Below are 27,977 nucleotides of genomic sequence, written 5' to 3'. Positions count from 1 at the left end.
TGCAAAAGTTTAACGTAGCTGCAAAAACAACTAATGATTAGGATGCAACAGTTGCTGTAGTTCATGATAAACAACACTTTCTCTTAGGTGGTATGTATGTCCAGATAATCATTTCATTAAAATGTTAGCTAGTACATTTTAGAATATGACCTGTTTTCTTGCTCTTGATGCAGTTTTAGGTCTTTCCCAGATTTCTTCCTGGGGAGGCCACTATATTTGGTCTCCTGAGAGCTTTTGTACCTGTGCTATTTCTTTTCTACTGTTTTGTCCAAAGCACTGTTCTTCAGAAAGTTTCCGGAAATTACTTGTTCATTTTGCCTACTTCCACAACTGTAAGACGTTAAAACCTGAGTGGTTAAACTGTAACTTACTTGAACATGTACATTTATGTCAGAGCAGATAACCATTTTTCTGACTTTGTAAGTTCCTATGTAACACTCATTCTGGGAGTCTGAGATTATTACATTTTCATATACATATATGATGGATGTCAAACATCCTAGTACTGTCAGTGTCAGATTCTGACAATTTCTCAAATAACAACATATTGTGTTGTTTTAAAGAGTGATTTTTCTTTATATTTGCTAAGCCACACAATCTAGGTAAGAGAGAAAGAGAAATAAATCAGTTATTTTGTTTACGTTGTACTATGGGAATTTATGCCTCACACTTATTATTTTAAAATGCTTTCCCATAAAGAATTATTCTTATGAATCCCATCACAAACAATATATTTACTGGTTTTTAGAGTAGTTATAACCAGCTCTTCTATTAGATATGGTCACTGGTAACAGTGAAGCAAAGCTGAAGACTATAAAATTTGTTTACTCTTCACTGAGGTCAACACATAAGAAACCTCGGGACATTAAGTGATCCAAGGTGTCTGGAAATGTTTCTTTATCGTTCTTCTGTGTAATTTAGTCTCTGGGTATTTTTATTCAGGGGGCAGTACTAGCAGCTGTGTCAAGCCACAAATTCAACTCCTTCTATGGTGACCCCCCTGAAGAGCTGCCAGACTTCTCTGAAGACCCCACCTCCTCAGGTATTTTAACAGAAAGTATATTTACTGCAGTCAACCTGTCTATACTGACTGGAGTACCAAGCATTTACTATTTTCTCATGATTTCATAAAGTTGGATATTAAGGTAACGGTTAAATATGAAAGCATAAGTAGTTTTCAGTCATAATGGTGTTAGTGAGCAGAGAACATGAAGAGGAAAATCTCTGTACAGTTGTAAGTTTCCACAGAAATTCTGTCTGATTTTTTTATTTGTTGTATGTGTATTTAATTACAAATAGTGCTATAACCTTATGTTTTTCTTTATATTACTGGAGTGTAAAAGTTTACTGAAATTTTGTCTTGAATTTTTAGAGAGCAGCAAGGTTCTCATACTTAGTAAGAGTTATTTATAAAAAGAAACCATTGTGTTCCAGAGTTTCTTGGCCTCTGTTTTAGAGAACAGTATGATTAAGATGACTCCTCTTTAAAGCATGTTAGACAGTATTTCTGATACTATAACCCAAGCCCCTTAATCTTCAGAGAGACAATACATGTACTTCAGGGACCTCCCAACAGACTTCAAAGGGGAAGATAATACCATTGCTGTTGTGAGCATGTAGCTAGGCCTTGGGCAGCACAGTGATTTTACTCCAAGCAATCCTTTTAATTTAAATAACCTGGCAGTCCCTATACTAACACAGCCCAGTCATGGTTAATTTTAACATAACATTACTCACATTTGCAGTGCAAAAGTCTGGGTTGGTCTATCTCATCTAAAATTAGGATTTAGGATCTAGTTAAATGAACTTCTAAGAAAAATCTGAGGCCAATAAGACTTTTCTTTTTCTTAACAACTAAATAGTACTGGGATAATATTTTAGCTATACACTGACTTTACTAGAAGACAATTCAGGAACATAGTTACATGTGCTGAACTGCTGTGTGATAATTCTCTTTCTCACTATTTTTATAGATGAGAAAATTACTTACTGAATGCATATGTTAATTTTTATAAATTTTTTATAAATTATTTCAATGTCATTGACAAACAATATTTGACAAACATTGGCAAACAAAAAATTATATTTGTCAATGTCATTTATAAACAATGACACAAGAATTGGGGACAAATTTTTTTGTTGAAATTCTTAAATTTTACTTCTTGGAATTCAAGTTTGAGTACTTAAATTAAAACATTGCTTCACCCTTAGAGATGCACACTGCTCATAATTTCCATAGAAGTGAATGGGAATCCTAGATCATTTATTGCAAATGGGTAACCACAGCCTCATGGCTTAATTTCAGGCAGCCAGCTTTTGAATACTTGTTGTAAGTAAGGATCCGTATATTCTTTTAAAGAAAGAATAAGTCAGATTTACTTCACCCAGAATTACTTGCAGTGCTTTAATTTTTGTTTCCAGCTACTTCCCCCTTTTTGATAAAACAAATAGGCCGCCAACATAATAGGCAGTGGCAACTTTCCTAATCTAAAAACTGCAGTTCCTCTTTCCAGTTTCAGTCTCACATCAACAGGGCATGTGTCTTCCTCATAGAGTGATGTAATTGCAGATATCAGTATACAGCAAAGGTACAAAGTTCTGGTTTTCTCTTCTCAGAGAATACATGAATCCAGTACACGTACAAATTCTACAGAGTATCTGTGCTAGGTCCATTGTTATCATGTGTTCATCTCTGAAATAACTGGCACAATAGCTTGGATTTCTCAGGAAAGCATAGTTATTCTCTAAAATAACATTGTTGATCTTGCTGATGGGAGATCACAGTGATCAGGAAGCCATGTTAAGTGGATACTTTTCATTATGTTTCCCTGACCGACTACATTAACTGATAAAATATTTAATATCAGAAGATAAACACTCAGGCTTGCAAGAAAAGATGCTACAACTTTCAGCTTCTGAAATTGCTAGATGCAGAAATCTATTTTCTTTCCTCTTATGAAGTACACTAATAAAGTTTTCAAATATTTCTATCTTATAAAGACAGACTCTTGTGATGATTCTAAATTGAAGTAATTTATAGAAATGAGACATAAAACTCTTGAATTCCAGTAGAAACTTGACTATCATAAGTTTATTTAAGTTTCCTTCCTAACATCTCATAATGTTATTTCAGATCATAAACTCTAATGAAGAGTATTTAATATTTTAAATGCTGCTGCCTATTTAATCCTCCTATAAAATTTCATTAAGCTTATTGTTAAAATTAAGTGATTTGTCAGGAATAGGAAAATGTGGAACTCTTGCAGATGCAGATATACAAATGCTTATTAGGTTATGCAAATTGTATATCCTGTCCTCCTTTCTAAACACAGAAATAGAAAATTTCTGTCTTTTTTGCACATTAATGTGTAGGTGTTCTTCCACAGGGTTCAGTGAACATGGGATTGGACCTTTTGAGCATCTTCCTATACTACCAGAGTAATAGCCTTGGATGTGAAGGCACTATAGGTAGCAAGTCTTTTCTTCGGTGCAGAATCATAAAGGATATTCTTGTTAGAGAGCTTTCCAGTGAGGGTCAGCAAATTGCATAACTAAATTAGGTGGGAATGAACACAGATAAATTTAATTTAAGGACAACCAGGTATTTTTATGTACACATCTTCCTTTCATTCATACAAAGTGTGTTTATAATTCTTGGTCCCTACAGCTTGTTCTGGGTTACCTACTTCCTCTTTCATCAGCAAGTGTCCTCTGAAGGTTTTAACTTAATCCCACTATCATTCTGTTGGTAACATGGCAGAAGTCAGTGTTGCTGAATTTTAAGAGAGTATGATAAAGGCCTTTAAAATGTTTTGAAAAAATAGGTAATTATTTTTAGGCTAAAATATTGCTTTAGAGCTGACAGGCTGTGTTCAGTAACTTATTTAGTAAAGCCCCTAAACAACTCAAATTACAAGAGTCTTGCAAATGCTTTTTGCTAAAATGTAAAACATTTGACTTTCAGGTTTCTTATCTTCAAGACATTGTAAAATGTCAGTTTCCCGAGGCAGTGAGTGTTTTGGATATTTTTAATATGCTGAAACAAACATAAATCAAAAGTTAGCAATAAGCAGCCCTAAAGACTAAATCAGGCATGTGAGAAAAATTGGCCCACTGGAGAGTATTTGAAGTGCACCATGAAATAATTAGGTGCTGGAGAAATTCACAATCAGTTTGCTCTCTGTTGCCCTTCCCCATCCAACTCCCTCCCCTCTCCCCTGCCCTCTCTGGCCTTCCTATCACCTGACTGCACATTAGATCAAGACTGAGGATTTCCTCTGCTTGTGCCACATGCTGACAATTTGTCCCTAATGTAGAGTATGGAGGTATAATTTTCAGCGTGTTTTGATAACATTGCCTAAGACTGAAGAATGAACATCAGCAGTGAAAGCTTTCCATTTTTCCTCTTTTTGCTTCTTCAGTTCCCTCATTCTGCAGCAGCCCAAGAAAAGGCTGTGGAATTGTTTGATATTTTGACTTGAGAAACTGAATTCAGGAAGACTGCTTAATTTATTTTGGAGTTTTAAGTAGATTTAGAATGTTTAAGTTTTTAGACCAGCAATTAGAAAAGCCCATAAATCTAAGAGGTTTTTTATAACTTTGTATTTCCAAAAACCTTTTTGTAGCTACACTTTCAGAACTACTGAGTCAGTGTTGGAGTTAAACCAGTGGATAGTCCATAATCTTGGGAAAACTGCATAACTGATTTTTATATTAAAGCAAACGTTAACCTTTTGGTTACAGGACTTTCCTCTACAATGCCTGCTTGAATTGCTTGGTTGATTGTGCTCATATTCTGAAATGTGACTTACAGGTTTCAGAGTAGCTTTTTGCTGCAAACTGTTCTAGATTCCTGTACGGCATTTTATAATGCTATGTTTCGGTTTAACCACAGAGAAAGTACAGCAGCATATTTTATATCTGACTGACTGTCCAAATGTATTTATTTAGCCCAGGCTAACAAAAAGCACTGTTGCAGTACTTCCTGAACATTTATGTGCTTTCTGAGCTCTGTGGTAGCGGTGTAAGGTGAAGAAGATAAAAGCAGTGCTTTCACATTACACAGAAAGCAGGCACATTAAGTCTACGTCAGTGTTTCTAGCTTGTTTTCTCAAACTGCAAGGCACAAATTTCATATGGCATTTTTACAAATGCACTTCAATATTTTGTCTCAGAACTGCTGTATGTAAATTGAAATTTTCATTCTTTTTTATCTTGTTAGACACTATATTGTCATATCAAATGAGATTTTTAACAGCATAAAATCTTGATTTTCAAATTTGAAAGTAATAGTAATGGGAAGAAAGATAAATCTGATAGTCTTTCCGAGTGAGATCAGACAGCAGATGTATGACCAAGATCACAGTTTCCAACATACATGGAAGAACTAGCTTAACTCACAAGTTGTGCTTAGTAGTTTTATGGGATTTGGATTCCATGAAATTTGGGCAATATAAGCCCATATCTTAAAAACAATCAGTTGCAGTGACACGAGGAAAAGAAATACTGTTGTTATGCAAAATTTACCACTGATTTTATAAATACTTGCAAAGGGTCTTGTGTAACATTTTTAAATGTGAGTGCTTGGAAAAAAGATTACATTTACCTTATAATTTATGTAATTTGTTACTGTACTTTCTCTGTGTTTAAACCAAATTTATGAATTCTTTATCTAGTATTACAGGTATAACTGACTATCAGTTTTGAGATCATGAGTCTGTATGTTTCCCATATTCCATTATTTTCTCTATGATTTTTCAGCTATTTAATTTTTTTTTCTGGTATGTTTAAATACAAAAACTTTTAAATATATAGAGTCACTGTTAATTAAAATCAATAATGAAATGGTTGTATTTCTAAATGGTTCTCATAATGGTTCTCACTGAAACTATTGTAAAAAAGAATATTTCAATATAATATTGCTAATTCTAGTTAGTAAACATAAGTATATTAACATGATGATCCACTTCATTTATCATATGTTGAAATAATTTGTCAGTTCACCTCTTACAATATTCTTACTTGAAATCGGGTTTTGTCCATGAGTTTTTTAAAATAGTTTAACCGATGTTGGAAACAGTCTGGTATTCTAGATACCTAACACTGCGTACATGTGCCTCCTTCCCAATGCCAAGTGTTTGTTTTCCTCCCATCGCAGTCTGCAAGTCCCATTAGCTTCACACATAGAAATCATACTAAAAAAACTGGGGAGGGTTTTGACACTTGGTTCATACTAATTTGTTGCTAAACTAGTGTGCTAGCTTGCAGCCTTATAAATCGCTTGTTCTGAAATCTTCATACTGTTTGTTGTTTGTCCAAATGCTGCCTTCCTACTAGGACTTCTAGCAGCAGAAAGTAGGTATCCCTTTGTTTTCCTTTAAGGCATATCATTCAGCTATGGTGTGTGTCTGCATGTTTAAAAATCAGCTTTCTTCTCTTTGCTATTTTCAGTTTTAATACTGCCTGTTCAAGAAAAATAGCCTATATGTTTTCAACTAAATCTGTGTACAACTTTGAAAGTATCATTAACCAGAAGTAATATGATTTCCAGGGAATTCTGAAGATTCTAGTTTAGAGGCAGTATTAAAATTACCTGGTTTTTTGTTTTCAATATTTGCAACACAACTGAAATAAAATTTAATTTTCATTAAATTAATAAAGGATAAAATGGTTTAGTTTTGCATTTCATTTTCAAAAGTAATGTTTTCATGGACTAATGGGCTTTTTTCTCTTAACTCTATAAACATATACTGCAATATTAGCCATATATTCTTTTCTTGCAATGCTCCTGCATGAATTTTCCTGATCATTCTGTGTTGATGTGATACATGATATATGTATATGCATACACCTGATTTAAATAACTATCCAATATGTGTCTGCTTAATGAAGGACTATTATTGACATGTAGGGATGAGGTTCTGGTACAAGTTAGCTGCACATTTCATGAGAGACTGAAAGTGCAAGCACTTCTAAAACCTGCAGGCTGTACTAGACAGAGGAGAAGGTGTGAAATTCTAGACCCTTTGATATGAACAGCAATTATTTCAAAACCAACAAATTCAGCATCTCAAAATACAACCTATAAAAAGGAGGTTTTTTCCTGCAGCATTTTAATATTTGTAGGCTAAGAGTTCTTCTGTCCTAGGTCAGGGCATCAAGACATATGTCCGTGTCTCCATTTCGGATCAGTTACAGATTTTTTTGTTGTTGTTTGGGTCATTCTTTTGATCTTATAGGTTGTGGAGGATGTCACTCCTTGTCCTCCTATTTCCCTGTCTCAGAATGCCTGTCCAGTAATACAAGAGTGAGAACTCAGTGGATTTTTATATAAAAGTTTTACAACAGTATTATTTTTATACAGTTGTAGGAAAAAAAGAAACCTCATGCAGAGCTGCTGCCTCTGATTTTTGGGTTTTGTTTGTGCATCGAGACTTTCTTCAGTAAATTTACTGACTGATAGAGTGTGCTGCCCTCATACTGGTCAAAAGAGGGTTTCTATATATTTTTGCAACAAGGAAGAAAGTATCTAAGGAAGTAATAGTGAAGGACATTAATTTGTTAAAATATTTATTTAGTTGCATGTGTGTGTGCTACCTGTACAGTGTGGGTCTGGTCTGAAAAGCAGTAACATCTCACTACATATTTCTTTACCACCACACTAGACTCCCTTCTGTCATATCTGTGGCTAGTTTTACAGTGAGAGATAACCGGGGAAAGGAATTGACAAACTTGGTGCAAAGGTCCCAAGTAAGGAGACTTGAGAAAGCTGGAGACATGCATACACCCAGTGCCCCTGTGTGTGTGGAATAAAATGAAGGCTATTCTCAAAATCAAGCATCAGTTTCTTCCTGACCCTTTCCCTCTGCACCTCCCCTCCCCTTTCCCCTCATCCCCTTCTTTTTTTTGTATTTCCATATATAGTACTCTCTGTGTTCCTGCTTCTTTTTAGGAATATTTCTCTTTTTTTTCTTTTCTTCTTTATTTGTTTGGTCTTCTCCTCTTTTTCCCTGCTTTTCTCTCCTGCATCTATTTCATTTGGTTTTCTTCTCTGACTTTTACATGCCTTTCTTTCCCTTCTTATATTCCACAGGTGTTCTTATCTTCTTTAAATTACTTGTAAATCCCAATACGCTTCTATCGAACCAACTGCCTCCTTTCTGCAGTTTCACTGTAGTATCCATAAACCTCCATTTTTTCTAGTTCTCTCCTTAGACTCTTCCTGATTGCTACATATATATAAAAATATATATATAATGTGTGAATATATATATATATTATTACTGTCTTAATTGCTTCCCAGTAGCATTCACAGAACTGTATGCATGTAGGAGCTTATTTATAAATTTAGAGAGTGTCTAAACTTGGCTGTTTGGCTTCTCTCCAAGAAGGAAGAATTCATGAAACACTATATAGCTCAGATTTGAGGAGGCTAGAGTCCTTACTTGACTTTCATTTTAATTACACTGTTGTGTACATATGTGAAATGTATATCTCCCACCTTATTTTAAACTATAATAGGCATATATATACACATGCTTTGGCTGTCATCTGTCCTTAAAGAAATAGTTTCTCTCAAATATAGTAAACAGCAAAGAGCAACTAATTACTCTGTGAGGTTAGAGGCATCTCAACTCCAGTGATTCTTGCAGATGTGGTTTAAAGTGACAAAGACCATCTGGTACGCAGTTGGCTTTCTCCTAATTTTTTCTCCTAATTTAAGAAATTACATCAGCACAAGTAGTGGAAAGGTCCCATCATTGTAAAAGATTTTTTTTCTCACCTTTAATGGAAACAGTATATGTTTAGTAATTTTTTTATGGGACAAACAGGAAATAGAGGTGTTCTTTCTTACACATTTTTTACTCCTGCCCACTGCTACTAAGGCAAACCTGGCCTTTTATATGACGTGGGCATAGTATTTTATAATTATGCTGATATTGAGCCTAGACTTTCACGTTTTGCTAAAGTGAACAGTTTTAAATGTGTATGTGATTATGATTTGAAAACCTCAGCTGACAGACACCCCATCATTTCCACAGCATTTTGATATAGTGCTTAATTATCTAAGGTGTTAAATATTTATGAGTTGTGTTAGAATATCGTAATCAGATGCTAGCAAAAGAAAACTACTGGAGACACTCACACAGTTATCGATAAATAGGTCATTTAAAGGTGTGTCACAGGAGTCTTAAAGCAGAAGCAAAAAAAAAAAATCTTTGTTCTGTTTGTTATGCCTGAAAAATAAAAATAAGATCCATGAAACTTGAATCTCATGTTACAGAGTTGGTAAAAATTATCTCATTGTCACTTCACCAGATGTGCTCTATCAGAATCTCACAATATTTATAAGATTTTTTTATTTTTCTGAAAATGACTGCACTTTATAATAATGCCCATGCATGTTTTTTGTGAAATTCTATCCAATGACTTCATTTCTTGATTCTAATATCTGATCTCTCTAAAATCTAACAATTTCTGATGGGTTTTCTTCTATCCTTGCTGTATGTGCCAGCCTCAGATCTCTTCATAAACAAAGTGAAATGTAAATCCTACCTTCTGAAATGCCTGTGCTTTGAGAGCCAGGACTGGTTTTCAACTTCATTTCTAGCAGCTGCACACAAGAAGGCAGCCAAGGGATGAAGCTGTGAAATCAGCTTGTGTTGATTGTAGATTGACTAGCATAAGGACTGAAATGTGATATATAGAGAAATTGCAAATAGCAGCTAAGGTTTGGTTAGTCATTTAAAAATCACTGTAAAACCTTCAAGGCATAGTTACTTACCTATTTATATAACAGAAAGAATGGTTGAAAAGCCAGTCCAAATTAAGGTAGTTTATAAGAATGAACATGAATAAAATGAGTGGTTGGTGTCAGGAACTTAATTTTATACAGTTTTACAAATCTAAAGGGTCTAGAGTTTGTCAGTGTCTCTTTAATAAAAATATACTACTTTTATAATGGTTGTTAGAAGGTCTTCTGCAGAGTCATTTGCTGGAATACTAATTGCATGAGACTTGCAAAAAGGTCACAGTTTTATAGTTTTGTATTTAAAGAAGGTCAGGCTTCTTCTACCAAGTTTCTATTGCTCAGAAAAGGGTTTATGACTGACCAAGACTTAAGTGGGCATTTGTAATCTTCAATATTAAAATACCAAACTAAACAATTCTTTTACTGTCTCTCCGAATGTGTTTGGAGTCAGAACATAGGCTTTGTGTTTTGCAGCAAGATCAACACCTTTCTACCTAAACACTCTTTTAGTCATACATGGTCACAGATCAGTGCCGCATGAAAAGACGCACGTAATTCTCTGTATTGCCTGCTGCAGACAAGAGGAAGTCACGTGTTCACGCCTGGTTTGCTGAGCTTTGGAAAAGCAAACTTTTGGGGTGTTTTGTGGTGGAGATGTATTACTGTTGGAGATGTGCTCAATTCTTGGAATAATATTTTAAAGATTTCTTTTCTTATCTTTTATTCTCTTCTCTCCTCTTCTGGGTGGAAGTAAGCAACCCCTACCTGCCTCTAAAGTTCAGTTTCTCTAGCCAAAGCACCTGTTCCAGATCAGACTAGCTAGATGCCAGCACTCTTATTTTACTAGAGGTTTGTCTGCTTGTAAGTTGTTGAACCAGTCTCCATACCAACTTCAGGTGGCAATAAGAGCACTGTATGAGAACTACAAAGACTCTGGAGATAGAATTCATCTGTAAGAGAGAACTATTTTTGAATGTCCATCTCCATAAATGAGGTAACAGAACATACAGGAAATACCTGTGACAACTTTGACTATATACTGTATGAAGAAACAATCCCAAATTATTGCCTTATAAAGCAAATATGACTAACTGACAAATAATAGATCTCTCAGTAGGCAGAAAGTTACTCTGTTCATCTCCATCTTCTTAGAAGCAATTTGGTATCATCCTTAAGAAATCATTCCACTAACTATAAAAACATTTCACGTACTAGTACTGACTGCAGAAGACTGTCCTAAGCATTTTTTACTTTTTTTTCTTAATATAGTGAGAGCCCATAGTTTTCAACTTTTCAGAGTGGTCAGCCCCAAGGGAACTGTGAATAGTTGCAGCTGTCCTTTCTTGGGTAGTCTTATGGGAATACAAGAAAGACAAGGTTGTGTGCGTGGCCCAGAATATCACTGCTCATTTGCACACTGAGAACATATATGCAATTACAATGGGATCCACAGTTACCACAGTCTTCTCACAGAACCATGTTTGGTGCAGATTTTGTTACTATCACTGTGGAGAAGAGTCTTCTACTTGTATCACTGGAATTACAACCTTTCCTGTGCAATTGTATGTGTATATATTTTTATAGTAACTTAAGGTGCAGGGTGAGATTCATCTCACCTAAGTGATTGGGGCTACTTGAAAGTTCTGTGGCAGCAAGCAGCATTTTCTAGCAAAGTTTACTTTAGAGAGTTGTAAGAAAACAAACATACACAGTCAAGTTAGTCAACTTCCTTTTTTTTCTGGATTCTCAATATTTATGCATCATTCTAATTATTTATAATATTTATTCCAATATTTATAGATTCTGTCTGTAACTGCTACAGACCATGAGAAATCTGAGCTTTTAGATTGTATGATTACAATAACTCACCTAAGTCCTTCCTTTGTCATCTATGCTGAGACTAAAATGGGTGCATTTGCAATAATGAAGAGATTAAATTCCATTTCTAGAGGATACAATCTTTAATTATAAATATTGAGTGCTTTTACACTTTCCCAAAAGGATATAAATTTATCTTAAATATAATAGAATATGAGTCTGTTTAGGGACAATTGTGCTGTAAATAAGTAGATTTATTTTATGTAGTATCTTTTACCTGAATTTAAAACTTTTCTGAAAGGTACTCTTAGGCTTTTAACCCAATGTCTGTAACAGAGGGAGTTTAAGTGTTTGCAAAAATGACAGATTATTCACTTTTTTATAAAATAACATGTTGTCAGTATATTGCTAATATGCCATTTTATCATGCAGGTGCATATTATTTGTAAATGTGTGAAAGACATGGCAGTAGATACAGCATGAGATTGTGGATAAAAAGAAACATAAGGTAGAACTGTGATTTTGAGGAATTAGCAAAATCACTGTCAGAATTTCTCACCAAATTTATTAAGGATATTCTTCAAAATTTTCTTTCACAGCCATCTATTCAATGTGACCAATGGACAAGAGAAAAAAAAATCTAATGAACAAAGCTTAATGTTTTGGAATTTCCTGATATTCAAAAGGTTGTTGGGATGCAAATATTAAAAAATACTAACTTTTATTTCTATTTGAAAGACCTCAAAGTATCCCACAAAATAAATTTCCTGAAGTAAATAATAATGTCAAATAAATAATGTTGTGGTCCAGAACATTTATTGTCTCGCAATAATACAGCACTGCAGACAGCTTTGAACATACTTCTCATTTGTTCTGGTTTTGACTCAAGTTTTAGTGGTTATGAGGAACACTGAGCAGTATTAGAGACTCTTAAGATATCCAAGCCTCTGAAGTGAATCTTCTCTTGAGTTTTCCTTGAAGTAAACACTCCAAATACACAGAAGGGGCTTTGAACCCAGAAAGCAAAGTTTTGCTAGAAAATAAAATCATTTAATTTGAACTCCATGCATGACAAGAATAGATATAAAAGAGAATTCTAGCAAATTTCCTTCTGCCAGCTGCTTCCTGGAAAGTCAAGCACTTGCCTTCAGGCTTGGAGATCTCCAGGTTCATCAACCGTTAACCCACATCCTGTAAATGTTAAAAGAAACTCAGCACAGTCCCTTTTGGCTCCTTAGCTAATGCTTGTCTTCATTTCCTTTGAGGCTTAGCTCTGATCTCTCCATGCTCTTACCAGCAGACTCCGAGTCCCGGTATTGTCTCAGGTTTCCTCCTGTGTCTCCCAGGGTCGAAGCTGTGGTGCAGGCAGGGGAATATGGGCAGTTCCTTTCAGCTGGCCATGCTTATGCACTATCAGACGTGAAGCTGGTTTTTCTCTTCTTCAGTGCATTTGACCCCATACGCAGCAGCTCCAATAAGGCAAACCATTAGTTTCATTTGCTGATCAGTCACCGTTTTTTTTAAAGGAACATAACTTAATGCATCAGCTGGAAATAAGTAGTCAGACACATTTAATGGGAGAGAACTAAGAAATCTTATTGCTCCCGGGCCATAAGTTGTGAGTGAGGGGAATACTGTGGTTCTTAACCTTGGTGTACAAGGAACCGTGAAGAGAATCCTAGGTTGAGATTTGTACTAAATGTGATGCAAGAGTTTCTAGACTTGTAACTTATTTGTCATTCTAAGCCATGGGGCCGCAAGTCATTTCATATATTTTGTTATGTTTATTCCAGTTTTTCAAGGTTTTCAGAGAAATAAGTTAATTTAACTTATTTCCTTGTGTGGTTAAGAGGGAGATGGGATTTGAGGGTTTTTTTGCATTCTGAAAATGCAATACGTTATAAAAGGGTTGGAGTTAAGGAAAGCTGGTAAGAATTGTTCATACAGAGGAGGACAGAATTTCAAGAAATATAGCAATTTTTTAGATATTATCTATTTTGACAAAAGAGCACTTTTAATAATAATTAATAATTAATAAATAAACAGTTTAAACATATTAAGGAGAAACTAGTGAAATACAGAACATGTAGAATTCGGTATCCAGAATTGAGAATTTATTTATGAAAAAATGTTCAGCAGCTCACTGTCAGACACCAGCATTTTTGCAGACTAACATTGGATATGCTACCATCTTTCCAGATGCTTATATCACTGTGGAAAAACTGAAGATGTGGGCTGTGGGTGTTTAGTTAAGCCAAAGTTAGCATTCTAGTAATGCACACAAGTGGCAGCCACCACTGATATCTGATTTCTCAAATAAATTGTTCCACAAGGAACCAATATGGGCTGATTTACTCTGGATTTGTGTTGTGTTTTTATATCCTCCCCTGCTGTGACTTCAACTCTCCTCATAGACTTCTACCTTCTATAGTGCCTCCTGTTTCTCCTTTTTGTCCCCATATCCCTCATTCTTTTTCATGCTTGTGCCATATAAAAATCATCCCCATCTTTCTATGCCCCAAAACAATCCACTGGTCAAAAGGCAGCAAGTTCTGTAACTGGGTTTGTGATAACCAGGTAAGCAGAACAAACAGAACAAAAACCAGAGCTCACGTTACAGCCTTCTTCTCTGTTCTGGAGGACAGAGCAGTCAGGTCTTTCTCTCTCGTCCCTCCTTTATCCAGATGATTATTTTAAAAGAATTTGTGAGAGCGTTAGCTCTTTCGAGTTTTTACTGATTTGGAATTTGTATTTGAAATTAGCCAGCAATTCAAAAAGTGAAAAAAGAGGAGGTTGGGGTGATAATAATGAGGACAGGCAGTTGAGCAGATAATCCAAGTAACTTAATAAGCTAAAATAGAACAAAGCTAAGCTTAGTAAAAACAGGTTTTAACCTCTCTTCAATTAAACCAGTTCTTATGCATAATTACGCTATATATGTGCACTTTTAATATGCTTAACATTTATTCAGTGAATTTTCCTGTAAAAACTCCACGTTTTTAAAGTTCCTGTTCCAGTTGTACCAGATGAAGTGAAAGTTTCCTTTTCCAAAGTTCAGTTTACCATGAGTCTTTGCTTTATTGATTTTTGTTCTTTCTTTTTTTTCCTGTTTATTGCCCCATAGGAGCAGTCTCACAGGTGCTAGACAGCCTGGAAGAAATTCATGCACTTACAGACTGCAGTGAAAAAGACTTAGATTTTCTTCACAGTGTTTTTCAGGATCAGCATCTTCACACACTACTAGATGTAAGTTTCTGTGATAAACAATTTGAATGTGTTTCTGTATCTGTTGTTCATTGGATAATATTTTTTTCCAAATATATTATCCTTTTTTGTTTCATACCAAAATGAATTTATTTAGGTATGGAATGTAACAATCAAGTAGCACATTACACAAAAAATACGTTTTAGGACTATACATACAGATTATTTTAGAATATGTAAGTGGTGAATGACTTGGTTTGAATTAATAGCTTTGCTTTAAAATAATTTATCAGAATAGGCTTTTTTCTTTTGACAAGGGCTGGATTTTATTTTTCATTTTAAATGTGAATTGTAACTTTATAACTCTACAGATTTATTCCTTTTCTTTTATTTTTAAGTGATGTAATAATCTTAGACCAGTTCTATGGACATTCTTACAATTGTAACATTATTTGTGTGAAACACCTAGGTATGCTTGTTTCTGTCCTGTGCTAGAACACAGTATGTAACAGGCTCAGTCATTTAAATCCATATAATTCTGTGGCTCATGAAAGCTATTACCCCATGAGACAGCAGTGAGTGTTTGACAAGAAATCATGCAAAAATTACAAAGCTGAAAGATACAGGTTAGTGCCTCCTGGTAGTATTGCTAGTATTATCAGGATCTGATTCCCTTCTTCACTGTCTATCTGTAAGCATAGTTTACTGTCTGGCTACACATATAGATCAGCTGTGATATCAGATGGTTCACAGATTTTTTTTTTTTTCTTCCAGAAAACTAAAGAGCTCTATTTTGCAAAGATAATTTTGAAAAGCAAGTAGTCTGGTGTTTGAGAGAGAAATGCTTGCATTCTACTTATCTTTCTATGCCTTGAGGACTTCCTGTTCTCAAAGTTTCTTGTTATCTTGTCACATGCAAAAATCCTGTTTATATTTCCCAATAGTTTTTTAAACCAAGCAGGCGTAACAAACAAATACATTGTACTTTGTCCAAAATTGTGTGAATTTGGGGAAACATATGTATAGCTTTGAGATAGAAGCAAAAAGCATCACTGCAGGTGTACACTCCATCCCTCACATTATGTGCCAAGACCCTCACTGAAGGACAAATTCAAAAGCATATCATACTGTCATTGATTTCTGGGTCTACACAGTATTGGGGTCTAAAATAAAGGTCAAAAAGAAGAGAAGAAAACTTTCCCTGATTTTTCTTCTGGGATATATGAATACTTCATGTTGAAGACAGAGGACTTGCTTTCAGGCAAGACAAACTTTTCCTAAATCAATCTATACATTCCACTGCGAAAAAACTCACAATGGAATCAAATCCACAGAGGCATTGGATACGTCCACTTTATCAAATACTACAACATAACAATAACAGACATGAAGAGGAAATCAGTTGTCACTGAGGACCCAGTGTTGACAATTCTGTGTATTTTGAGAGCTTTTACTTTATGCTAGCTATACTGCAGTCCTATGGACTGACTAGCCACAGGTAGGTGAACAACATCTTCTATTTTAGTGCCATTTGAGAGTAAATATGCTCAGGTAACATCATACAATGAAAACCAGAGAATGATGAGTGGGCATAAACAGAAGATTCATTTCAAAAATGCATTCCTGAATCAAACCGAAATGATCATGGGACCATATAGATGATGACCATTTTATTGCTATGTCTTAAATTTAACAGCTTGGATACCTCAGTGAATATCACAAATCTAACCAGGTGTCTGTGCTTTTTACCCATTGAAAGACACGCGGGAATAGTAGTCATTCCAGCCATCTGATCTGCAGGTAGATGATTATAGTTGTAGAAACTTTAACTAGTTTCTGAAAAATTGTTGAATGCTCTAGTTCCTAGATGCAGATTTGCAGGGGTATGATACGAATGTAAATGGCACCATAGTTACTTTGGTGTCCAAACTCTTTAAAATGTTGTTGAATATTTGTTCACTTCTTAGAGTTTGTTTAGTGACTGGTGGATAGCAGGCCACATGGATTCTGTGCATCCTTCAGTTTTAAAGGATTCAAACCCACACATGCTTCCCTCTGGAAGAGGACCCAGCTGCAGGGTTCTGAACTGGCCTGTATGAGAACATAAGCTTTCTGGTAAAGCTTCCCCACAACATAGCTGCCCGTATGACTTGAGGAGCCAGAGATAGTTAGCTGTTAAGTGATGAGGGCATTGCTCTGGCATAAGACTCTACAGTTCTAATCTTTGTTCTTGATAACTGTTTATGCATTTTACACTAAAATGTCATTGGATAAAATTATATGAAGCATGCAGGAAGAAGGGATTAGGATCTCATGACTTTCCTGAACTGCATCTCTGACAACTCATCTTGCAATATGCATTAAAATATATTTGTCTTGCTTATGTTTCAGATGCTTAACCTACTCTGTCTTTTTATATTGTGTGCTGCAGTATAGAAAGATGATCAGATAATATGATCAAGAACTACAAATCTGGACAGGAAAAAGAATAGCATGAGTGTAATAATAAGAACCAAAACACTTGTGTCACTCATGCAGAAAGGATTTAGACATTTATTACCCATTATTATGTTGTCATATAACTTCTTGGACTTTGCTAAGACAGATGGCCTTAGTCTAAGTATTTTTCTCTATGAGAGGTCTACCAGACAGTAACTCACACTTCTGTGCTTTTAATTCTTTCTGTTCATTACAGTACTAGCCTGGTTCATAGTACTTCACTAATAATATATTATTTCTGTAATGGTCTGCTGTAGCCTATTAAGCAAGAAAAAACTGCAATAAATTCATACCATTTTGCCATTCTTTTATTTAAAAGTCATGGTCATTCTCAGACAGGAAGGGATACGTTTAAATACACACTATAATAACATATTTGTGAGAACAAAACACTATCAAAAAGCATTTTTGTTTTATTATGCTATGTGGAAGGGGGATGATGGAATCTTCCCAAAGATACTTTGATTAGAATAATACAAAATTAAATTCTAAAAGATTGCGGTGTCAAGAAATACATATTTGAAAGTCTGAAGCAAGTTACAGACAGTATTATTTGAAAGGGTAGCTTTTTCATTTCAGTAACTTGAATGTGGCAGATTGATTTCTAGTTATGCATGGATACTATTCCAGACTCTCCCAGAACTCTGAAAAAATCATCAGTTGTACTTGGATGAAGTTCTGTCAGGGAAACTGTTCCTCTCAGAGTATTTGGGGTTAATGAGGCCACCAGAACAAGTCACCTGTAAAGCATTATATTCCACTAAGTAGGAATTTTCTAATCTGTTGTGAAGTTGTGGCTGTCACTTTGCATTAAAGCTCCTGTCCTTCTTCCTTGGCCTTTTCCACAGTTAAACTTGTTCTCATGTTCCTACTCTTTCTCAAGAGTTACCCTTATTTTTAGATTAGGCACATGATGATAGATCACTCCTGCTGCTGAAATACCTTTTTCTGCTTATGAACTAACATTTTCTGAAAGCAAAAAAAAAAAAAAAAAAAAAAGATAACCTTCATGTTAAGAGTGCAGATTACCCACGTGTTGGGTTTTTTTAGGTAATATAGATCACAAAATAGAAGTCTTCTTTCTCAGTAATTCATTAACTTAGGTGTTATGAGGAGAGGCACCTCTGAAGGCCGTAGAAGGCACAGTTCCTATCATCCCTTCGATTATTTTCTGATTCATTTCTGTATGTCTGTTTAGATAGCTATCCTAAGACTCTCTTCCACTTTACTTCGGTGCCAAATCTGCTCAAAACAAGGGGAAAAAAAGGTGCCAGCTACTTACAAAGTAATTTATATTCACTCTGGGCAAAATCCTGCAATATACCAGCATATCCTGATGTGGGCTTATTAAATAGTTTCATTGTGTGATTTTTTTTCATAATTTTACAGAATCCCTCTATTGTGTTGAGTGGGTTTTTTTCCTGTACAAAAGCTACACAATTCATTATTAAAAACTTAATTTTGCTTACTGGGGAGAGTAAAGAAAAGGGCCTTCTAGAAACAGTGATTTAGAATTATTCATTACCTAAAAAAAATTTGTTTGTTGTTTCTTGTAAAGTAGAAGAGTAACTTTGGGTTGGACAGATTTAATTTTTTCTTGCTTCTATTAGAAATGTGGTGATCAAAATTTTGGTGAATGCTCTAGGACGTTCATCTGTATGAGTTAGAGAACTCTCTGCGTTTATGCCTATATAAAGCTTTATAGATTGTTTCATTCTGGTATCCAATTTAGATCATAAATAATGTAATAAAATTAAGTAAAGAATATAAATAACTGTGGAAAAACAGAGTTAAATTTAAGTAGTGAAGCAGCTTTTTATTACCACTGACAGATTTTTAGAATTCTTATGAAATGCTTGAATTAATTTTTTTTTTTTTTACTTTCGTGAAAGAGATCCTAGGAGGCATTGCTGTCTTGTGTCAGCAGTACTGATAAAGAAGTTGGAAATAAATGTGAAGGGGGTTACTAATTTTGGAGGCTTTGGTGTTTGGCTATTTTTTGTATCATGACTAAAGGTTTTTACTTTAATGATTATTTGTTTTGAAAAGTATACTGGACTCCAAGGCCGTGCCTAATGGGGAAGATCTTTACACGTTACATTTCATCTCTATCAGTGCATCAAAGGAAGCAAGGTTTGCTAAACAGTAAACCCAGAAGCTTCTATTTTGTGCAGCTGCCCATATTGAAGGAGACAAAAGAAATCATTCTCCTATTGAGTCAAGTAGTTTGGTCACCTCTCCAGGGACACTTTCTGTGGGTGATTCTGAATGCAGATGTCGTTGGATTTACAAGTGAGATTTTCACTCAGCAGGAGAACAATATCAGCTTTTGTGTGACTGGGGCCTCTCTATGCTACAGGCTTTGTCTGCCTCTGTCTGTCCCGAGTCAGATAGTTCTCTAGGCTGATATCTTTTGGCTGTTAATTTAAGAAGTTTGTTACATTATTTTCATAGATGGAATTGTTAAGGTAAGTGTTGTTATTTCTGCAAGTATATCTGGGATAGAAGTGTTATGCACTTTTTTGAAAGTTTATTTTACCTTTTGCTGGCATAAGGCATTACACATGTACGGTTTTAACTAAATGAGATTAAATAAATTTTGGAGTAGCTATATGTATCATATCTATATCTGTAGACACTTCTTCCCTTTAGAGTTTAATTTATATTCACAGTACATATGTACAAGGCATACTGATTTTTCAAGAGAATCTTGATTTTATGTCTGTTGTCATTTGCTGCTAATGGTGATGTTTCAAAGGAACATGCATCCGTGAACACTTCAGAGTTCCCTTAGTATTTATTTTGGATGACTGAGTTCAAACAGATTTGATCCTGAAGTCCAGACTTTTAAGGAAACGTATTTTCTCTTTGGCTAGAATGAATGTTTTTGGGACCTCAGTTTAGCCTCTTACATGGTCAGCTAAAGCTTTCTATTGGATTTGTTTTGGTTTGTTCTGTTTACTCTCTCAATATTGGACATTGGCACAGTAAATTTGAATGTCTTTTCAACAGTGTCCAGCCATGGCTGATAGTTTAGTTCTCTATTTGAAAATGTTTTAAACTCTTCATACTTTTATCCCCAATTTACTGTCTTCTGAGCAAAATGTATTAACAATTCTATTATATACTTTGGAAAAAAACAAAGCAAGGGACATTTTGATTTCTATTTTCAGGACACTTTAATTTCCCTCTTCCTTTCTTTTCTTTTAAATCACAAATAGACTGGTGGAATATCTGTCATATGATGTGAAAATGGAAATAAAAACATCAGCTGTGTATAAAAAGCTTAAATATTTTCATGAATCACCTAATTTTTCTATGTTTTGATTTGAATAAGAATGGCTTTCTATGTGGATCACATAGTGTGGTTCAAGTTTTTTGAATCAACATTGGTCTTTACCTCTTGAATACTGATTATGTTAAAACTAATAAGTGGAACATATTTTAGTGAAACATGAATGTGTTTCTTTTGCAAAAACAGTTTAGAGAGTGTATGTGTGTTAGATGTCTTGCTAAACTCCCTCAGAAAGTGTTACACTTATGTGAAATAATCCTTTCTCATTTTTAAAACACCTTGTTTTCCTATTTTTAATTATCCTTTAATTGATATGTTTGTAAGAAGAAAGCAAATGGAAAATATTTGTTAAAAAAAAAAAAAAGAAATAGAAACTATGTTGGCAGGAAAGCACCTTGCTATTTGGGGAATCAAATCTGGCTTCTATCCCAGTCCAGCAGAGGCAGCATGCTCAGCCCCAGGGAGTGGGAGGGACTGTCTCTCACACTGCAAGGGAAACTCCTTTCCCAAGTAATGTAGAAAGAACAATGACCAAGCTTTAGGGAGAACTCTGAATAATTCCTTCAGCAGGTGGCCTGGATCATCATCACCAGTGCAGTATGCTGCTTCTCTGAAAGGTAACTTCTCTGAAAGGCCATATCTGAAAGAATGCTAAAAGCAGAGGCTATACTATAATTTCTTCTGCATCATTTCATAATAATTCTCTAAAATACCTTCCATTTTCAACCTCCTTCACATCTTAGCATTTCATTTTCCATGTTCCTGGGATATGTATATCACTGTGCTAGTCAGCACCATCTCATTGTTTTCTTGTCCTTCCCATTTATCTGTCTTACAAATTTATCTAGAGAATTTGTCTTATATTTAGTCTTCTAAGCAGAAACCATTTCTGTTCCATGCTTTATAATATCTTATATAATAGTGATATATGACTGGGTTTTTAAACACAAAACTAATACAAATAGGAGCTAACAGTAACTTTTATATTAAGATTAGTTTTTGAGAAAATTACGTATCCGCCACTTTACAACAATGCAAAATTCTGCATCAGATTGCATGACTGATAATTGCTTTGTTGCACTTAACCTGTTTTCTTTCTAACTAATGTTCTATCCTATCTGAGTATCTATAAGCATAGTCCTGATGTGGTGAATCAAATCAAATTCAGCTTAATAAAGTATGTACTTTAAATGAGAATTGTACTATTCAGCCTACTCCTCTTGGCTTAATGTCATCTTCCCTCTGTCGATGGTGTGTCGTTTTTAATGTCTTTGCATGCGTGTGTGTGTGTCTGTGTGCACCAACATATCTTACTGCAAAAACATAAATCTGCAGACTTTTTTTTTAGTACATGGAATTAAAAATTTCCTTGATTACAGTGTATTTTTATGTTACTGGGCCCTGATCTGTCAAAGAACACTAGAATTGTATTCCTGGCCCTTGGAGAACATTTAATTAACTTCACCAATCCTGTTTTGAGGTATAAAGGATCATTTGCATATTTTGCTATCTACATTTCACTTTTTTTTATGTTGAATATAGTTCAAGTTAGTTTCAATTACTTTTGAACCATAAGGACTACCTGTTTGGGGTTTTTTTCCTTCTAAAACTTCAGATTCTCAGATTTATTATTTGTCTGTGAGCCTGGGACTTACTCTCAAAAACAATAATAAAAAAAAATGCTATAACACCTGGGATACAGTCCACATATCTTGAATAACATTTCAGCTTTGTTGGTGCTGGGAGCTTTCTTCACAATGATATTTCAGTCTACACTTAAGTTTACATTAAAATACCCAAAGGCAATATAGTAACAGCCCAGTAAACTATGCTTCTATCTTTGAAGTCAGTCAGGCCTCACTGCCTCCTACTTCCAGTTATTCAAGTACTTGGCTGTTACATGTTGACTGTTCTTTGTACTAATGAGCTCACTGCAGTACATTTTTTTTTTCTCAGTATGTCATTACAAAAAATTTACATGGATAGGAAAGAAATAAAAATGGTTGCTACTCCAACATTAGCACTTCCTGGTAAAAGATATGGTCAATGTCACAAAGCAAGTGAGAAGATGTGTTCTTTGCTAACTCTCTGTAATCATTGTGAATTTAACTACGTTTATATGCGTTCTATAGCCCCTGAAATGAGGTTTGTGATCATTAGCATCCTTTTCTTCAAGATGATGATCTAGCCCTGAAGAGTTAATTCAAATGACAGAATTGGGAACGAAGGCTATTTAGGCTTAACCTGAGTCTATATTTCCTGCTATAGGTTACTAGTCCATATTGGAAGTGGGGAGAGCAAGATAGGAGCAAAGGCTATTCTGTGAAGTGTATCAAGGTGTTGTCCATGTAACATGACTCTCTTTGTAGTCCTTCCTGTGTTGAGGGATTAGTTTTCCCTGGTGCTTATAGAATAATTTAGGTTTGAAAAGACCTTTAAGTTGAGTGTTGAGATCCAAAATTAAAAAAAAAAAAAAAAAAAAAAAAATGGCTGGAGAGACTGGTGGCAGAGAGTTCCTGAAATAGAAAAAAATTAGATGGTTTACTGAAGACATCTTGCTGTGTGTAGTAGAGGAGTGAAGGGTAGCCTGGATATCTGCAGTCAGCTTCTGGCAGCAAAAATTGAAGAGTTCTCACGTCCTTTGAGGAGGTATGAAAACATCTTGGTCAGTCTACTTAAATCTAAATAATCTTTTGTTTTGTCACTATGATTTTAAAATGTAGCATGTATTTATTTAAGATTATATAATCCCAGGATTTGCTCACCACACTTTCCAATTTGAGAGAACATATGTTTACCTACATGCATCACATATGATCTAGAATTTTGATAAACTGCAGCCTCTTCCTCTTTGGCAAGCTGTGTAAATATACTGTCTGGCATATCTTTTAACATCTGCTATCACTTGTTGAGTACTGCAGCTTCTACAGTCAGTAGAATTTTTATGATGAGTATCGACATGGGTTTTTCTTAAAATATGAGACAAATTACTAGATTAGAGTCCTAATTTATAGTGAAATGTAATGCTGTCAGATACTGGAGTCTGATTTCATTATACATGAATAAGGCATTTAGGGGCATCTGAAGTTAAATAGAAGGAAATAATGTCTTGTGTGATTTTGAGGAGTAGTATAACTGTTTATTATCAGTACTTCTGTGACACAAATAAAAAATTAAAAAATATAAAGCCACAAACAAAAAAAAACCTTCTTGGTAACTGTGAAGCAAATCAAGAGACACAATTTAAAAGGAGAGTTGTGGGAAGGAAAAAAAAAAAAAAAAACCACATATCCTGCAGTTTATTTTGTATTAATATAGTCCTTTCCTCAGCTCTTTTACCTCTGAAGTGTGAAGGCTTTTAATTTACAGAGTAAGTGCATAGCACATGGTAATATCTGCTAAAAAGAAATGTTTTCTATAGTAGAACTAAAATTTGTTCATTGCTCATGTATGTGGAAGGTAAAAAGTCAGCCCCTTGCAAAGAAATAGAACATACGAGTCAGATATTACTGAACATCTTGACAGTTGACCATGTGGTCTGAACCAGTATAAGCATAAGTGTGTCTTTGATTCTGCTTTTAACTATATCAGTTTAAAAAATAAAATTAGATCAAAGATCGATTTAGAACAGACTGTAAAGATACTTAATGTTTCATTACAACTGTAAAAAGCAATGTGCCATGTAATACACAGAAGTGGAAATATTTACTTTAGCATTTTAAAAGCTAAAATTGCTGCTTGTCCTTACTAGTAGTATAAGAACTACAGTTTTTAAATGTTTACACCTACATACGTAAGCACAGTGGATTTAGTGTATGGAGCTGCACAGATTTGTATAGTCCTAGTTTCAGATTGAACTTTGTGTGATTTCCCCGCAGTTCATGACTGCTTGCAGTTTCACTACATGATTGTAACCTATTGATAGAATTTAAACTTGGTTACATTTTCACTTTTTTAAAGTCTTTATCAAAAGATAGATACAACAGATATCTCAACACTTAGCTACATAACAGAATGGAAAACATTTTCAGTGCTCTATACCTTAACCTTCTAGTTCCCCTGATGTTTCCAAGCATACAAAATATATTAATGCAAGATTTAGATTATAAAATAATCAGTGGTAACTGATGTAATGCCACTTGGCATCTTTGCTTGTTGCCAGCACTGACAAAGAGCTGTATGCTTTCCTTCCAACTGTCAAGTAACCAATTTGCCAATAAACAGACCTTGTGAAGGCAATGAGGAGGATTTCTTTCTGAGTTCCTTTTTATCCCCTGGATTACTACGAAGGCAATGCATACACAGTCCTTTGGCTTTGCACTTCTTAGGGTTTGGGGGGATGTGTTTTCCCCCTAAAAGGAAGCATATGATCTTTTCAAGGTTCCACCTTAATAAAACAGATACTGTATCTGTCACCTTCTATCCCTTAATTTATATTCTTCCTCCCTAGAATGAACCTTGATCATTTGTGCTTTACTAGGATGCTGTTCTGGCAACTCACTAGGATCACTTCTGACAGACAGTGTTTGTTTTCATGTATAGCACACTGAAGGGTCGAGGAATTTTATTCTAGCAGTTCTTGATGTAGATCAGTTAATGTATTTCCTCCTTCTCCAGTAGTAAGGCGCTGAGCACTAAGAAGCATGTAGTATCCTCTGCTTGCACCAGAAATGTGGTCATAAACAATCTGCTAACATGTATTAAACATTTTCCAGTTGGCACTTAGTTTCACTGGCATGTCAGTTTTGCATGGTCGGAATTTCAGGTTTTGTGTATGCAATGCAATTAAACTTGTCATTCTTTCTCTCTAGAAGACAATTGTTTGCCAGTTGTGTGCAGTGGGAATTGAACTAATACACAGAGAAAAATGTTTTGCCCTGTTTGATTGAGTTTCCTCTCCCATATTCTGCCCCGCCCCCCCCCCCAAAAAAAAAAAAAAAAGTTAAGTTCTTGATTTAAAATAAAACAAGTGAAGAAGCCCAAATGTGGAATGGTCCCCAAAAGAGGAAGCAGCTTGGAGTAAAAGTTGAAATTCCATGGGGTTGATTGAGTTTACCTGACATAATTTTTTATTACATGTTGTTGTACGTAAAGGCATAAGAAAAACTGGGTTCATGATCATTTCTGACATGGGTAGAAGGAAATGTAACTCTGTTCTACAAGTAACATATTATGAATATGTAAGAATACAGATGACTTTTAAAAACAAAGTACAGTTGGCCTACATATTGCAGATGAAAGTTCCTCTAAAGATTAAAAGAATAATATGTGTGTTTCAGTTCTATCACATAAATAATCAATTAAATATTAATAATTAAAGTGAAATTTGGGATTCTATTTGCTACTATAAGAATTTTTTTGCATAAAAGATAATTTATGTGTTGCATGAATGTGAATATGCAGAAAGAAATTGAGTATATCAAATTAGCATAACCTCTGTCAGTGTTACAAAAAGTCTGAGTGCATCGAATAACAAGCTGCAGTGATGGCAGCTGTCAGTTCTGTGGCATGACAGAAGCAAACAATTGTCTCTTCAGACAGATTTAATGTACTACTTCAGACTGTATTGTTCTGTGAATACTGCGTAAGGGAATTTTTGTTTTAGCTGATAAACTACTTCCTGAAACCTTCTATTGGAAAGTTTTGTTCACTTTGTTCAATTGCACAGCATTTCACCATGTAAGGAACTTGAATGCAAAGGTTGATCATACTCCTACTCTACTATAAGTGTATCACACAGAAAAAAGTTTGAAGCTGTGGAGGGCTGTAACCTGTAATGCTCTAGAGTTCACAAAGCAGTGTCTTAAATATGCTTCAGACTTTCATATGGGACGGGACTGTAACATGCACTGTAGAATTATGCTGGGAAATTAATGTTTGGTCACTGATGCTAAAATAGTAACAGTGAGCTTCAGGCACAGTCCTTAACAGTGAAAAACAGAGGGTTTAAAAGAACAAACTGTTTTAAACAAAGTAGAAGATAAAGTCCCTGCTTACTGTGACCTTGTTACTCAGTATGTTTTCCACTAGGAGTTGTTACCTTCAGGGATGTGTTTTCTTGAGGGTGTAGAATCCCAAGCAAAGAGGCACCCATGGGAAGGTTATAACATTTTGTGTGGAAAAGATGTGAAGCAGAACTGGCAGAAGAAAGAATGAAAGTGGTCTATCAATTATGTAATTGGCTCTTTAATGTTAGCACTTATTTGATACTACTGCTTGTGAATATTATTTCATTCAGGAGGTCATGGATTTCTTTCAGACTTGCAGCACATGAAACCTCTGGGGTAAATGGAGTACCACAATGGGCAGCTGTGAAAGGTAACAGAGCAACAAGCCTATTGTTAGTAAATGTTGCTGTACAGCACCTCCACCTGAGAATTTTTAGATGGTACAAAAACCTAAAAGTGATGAAAACCAGTCCTCTAATATAAACACGTTGCATAGGGTTATATTGTTCAGAAAGCAAAATTTTAATATATAAGGATATGTTTTAATGATTATTTTTAGATGTTTCAATTTGGAGATTTAATATTTGACATTGGCAAAGTATCTGTCTGTCTGCATTATAACTGAATCCTCACAAAACATGTATTTATGTTGAAAGATCATAGGGGTTTATGCTCTAGCAGTTCAGTAGCCCTTATTTTAACAAATGTTTCTCGTTTGCATCACAGAAACTTGCAGCTTTTGGATAGATAAAATACTTACTGATTTCACTGTGTGATCTAACTTTGATTACATTCAAGATTAGACCAGACAGTGAGGCTAAACTTCTCCTGCTTGTGTTGTATCTACATTTTTCAGTGTGACATTGAATGGGTGTTGTGTTCAGACAGTATTCTGACTCCTCTTACAGGAAATAGTTAAAAAGATATTTCTACACATCTGAAAAGCTAATCAGAAGAGAAGAGTTTGTTGTTTTGTCTCGACTGCCTGATTGTGGATTAGGCTCTGGGCTGTCTGCTTTTAAATACCAGAAGAAACTAGTTCCCTTCATATAGACAGAAGACTCCTCCGAAAGCTGGTCAAGTGATAGTGACACTACTTGACTTGTGGGTATACTCTTCATAGCATCTGTGTTCTAACATGCAAAATTTAAAGCAAAACCTGCCTTTTTAAGAAGCAATAAAATTCTGTTAATTAGTTATGATGTCACTTTATGTTTGTTATATCAGGTTTTGTTAATATATCAGTAGTGATTGTTAAGCTTTTCTAGAGCAAGCTCTTAATTTTGATTTTCTGTGTAGCAAATGCAGAAGAACTGGTGCTGAGGAGTGAGACTGAGATGCAAACTATACAAGTCTGGAAATTCCAAATGTTACAATTGTTGTGGTATTTTACAACTTTTTTTTTTTTTTTAATTGTTACATTTATACTTATTGCTGAGTGAAACTGTTAGAGGTTGGGCTA

The 27,977-nt window shown here is 34.9% G+C and overlaps 1 protein-coding gene across 11 annotated transcripts in view; it reads left to right on the top strand.

Moving 5' to 3' along the window:
- Window positions 1–27,977, top strand: part of CASK (calcium/calmodulin dependent serine protein kinase) — a 225,617-nt gene that overhangs the window by 146,015 nt on the left and 51,625 nt on the right. For 7 of the 11 annotated variants that reach the window (XM_042789086.1, XM_042789084.1, XM_042789078.1 and 4 more), the window contains exons 10-12: window positions 943–1,042; window positions 6,337–6,354; window positions 14,694–14,815. In XM_042789086.1, the coding sequence (XP_042645020.1) occupies window positions 943–1,042; window positions 6,337–6,354; window positions 14,694–14,815 (240 nt within the window). The remainder of the gene's footprint in view (window positions 1–942; window positions 1,043–6,336; window positions 6,355–14,693; window positions 14,816–27,977) is intronic. The other 4 variants (XM_042789080.1, XM_042789089.1, XM_042789083.1 and 1 more) reach the window with 1 other exon arrangement.

Source organism: Tyto alba, unplaced genomic scaffold, assembly GCF_018691265.1.
Source record: "Tyto alba isolate M040663 unplaced genomic scaffold, T.alba_DEE_v4.0 Super-Scaffold_14, whole genome shotgun sequence".
In the NCBI taxonomy this organism is placed as follows: Eukaryota; Metazoa; Chordata; class Aves; order Strigiformes; family Tytonidae; genus Tyto; species Tyto alba.
Note: the sequence above shows the minus strand (reverse complement) of the source record. Positions and strands in the feature narration are given on the sequence as shown.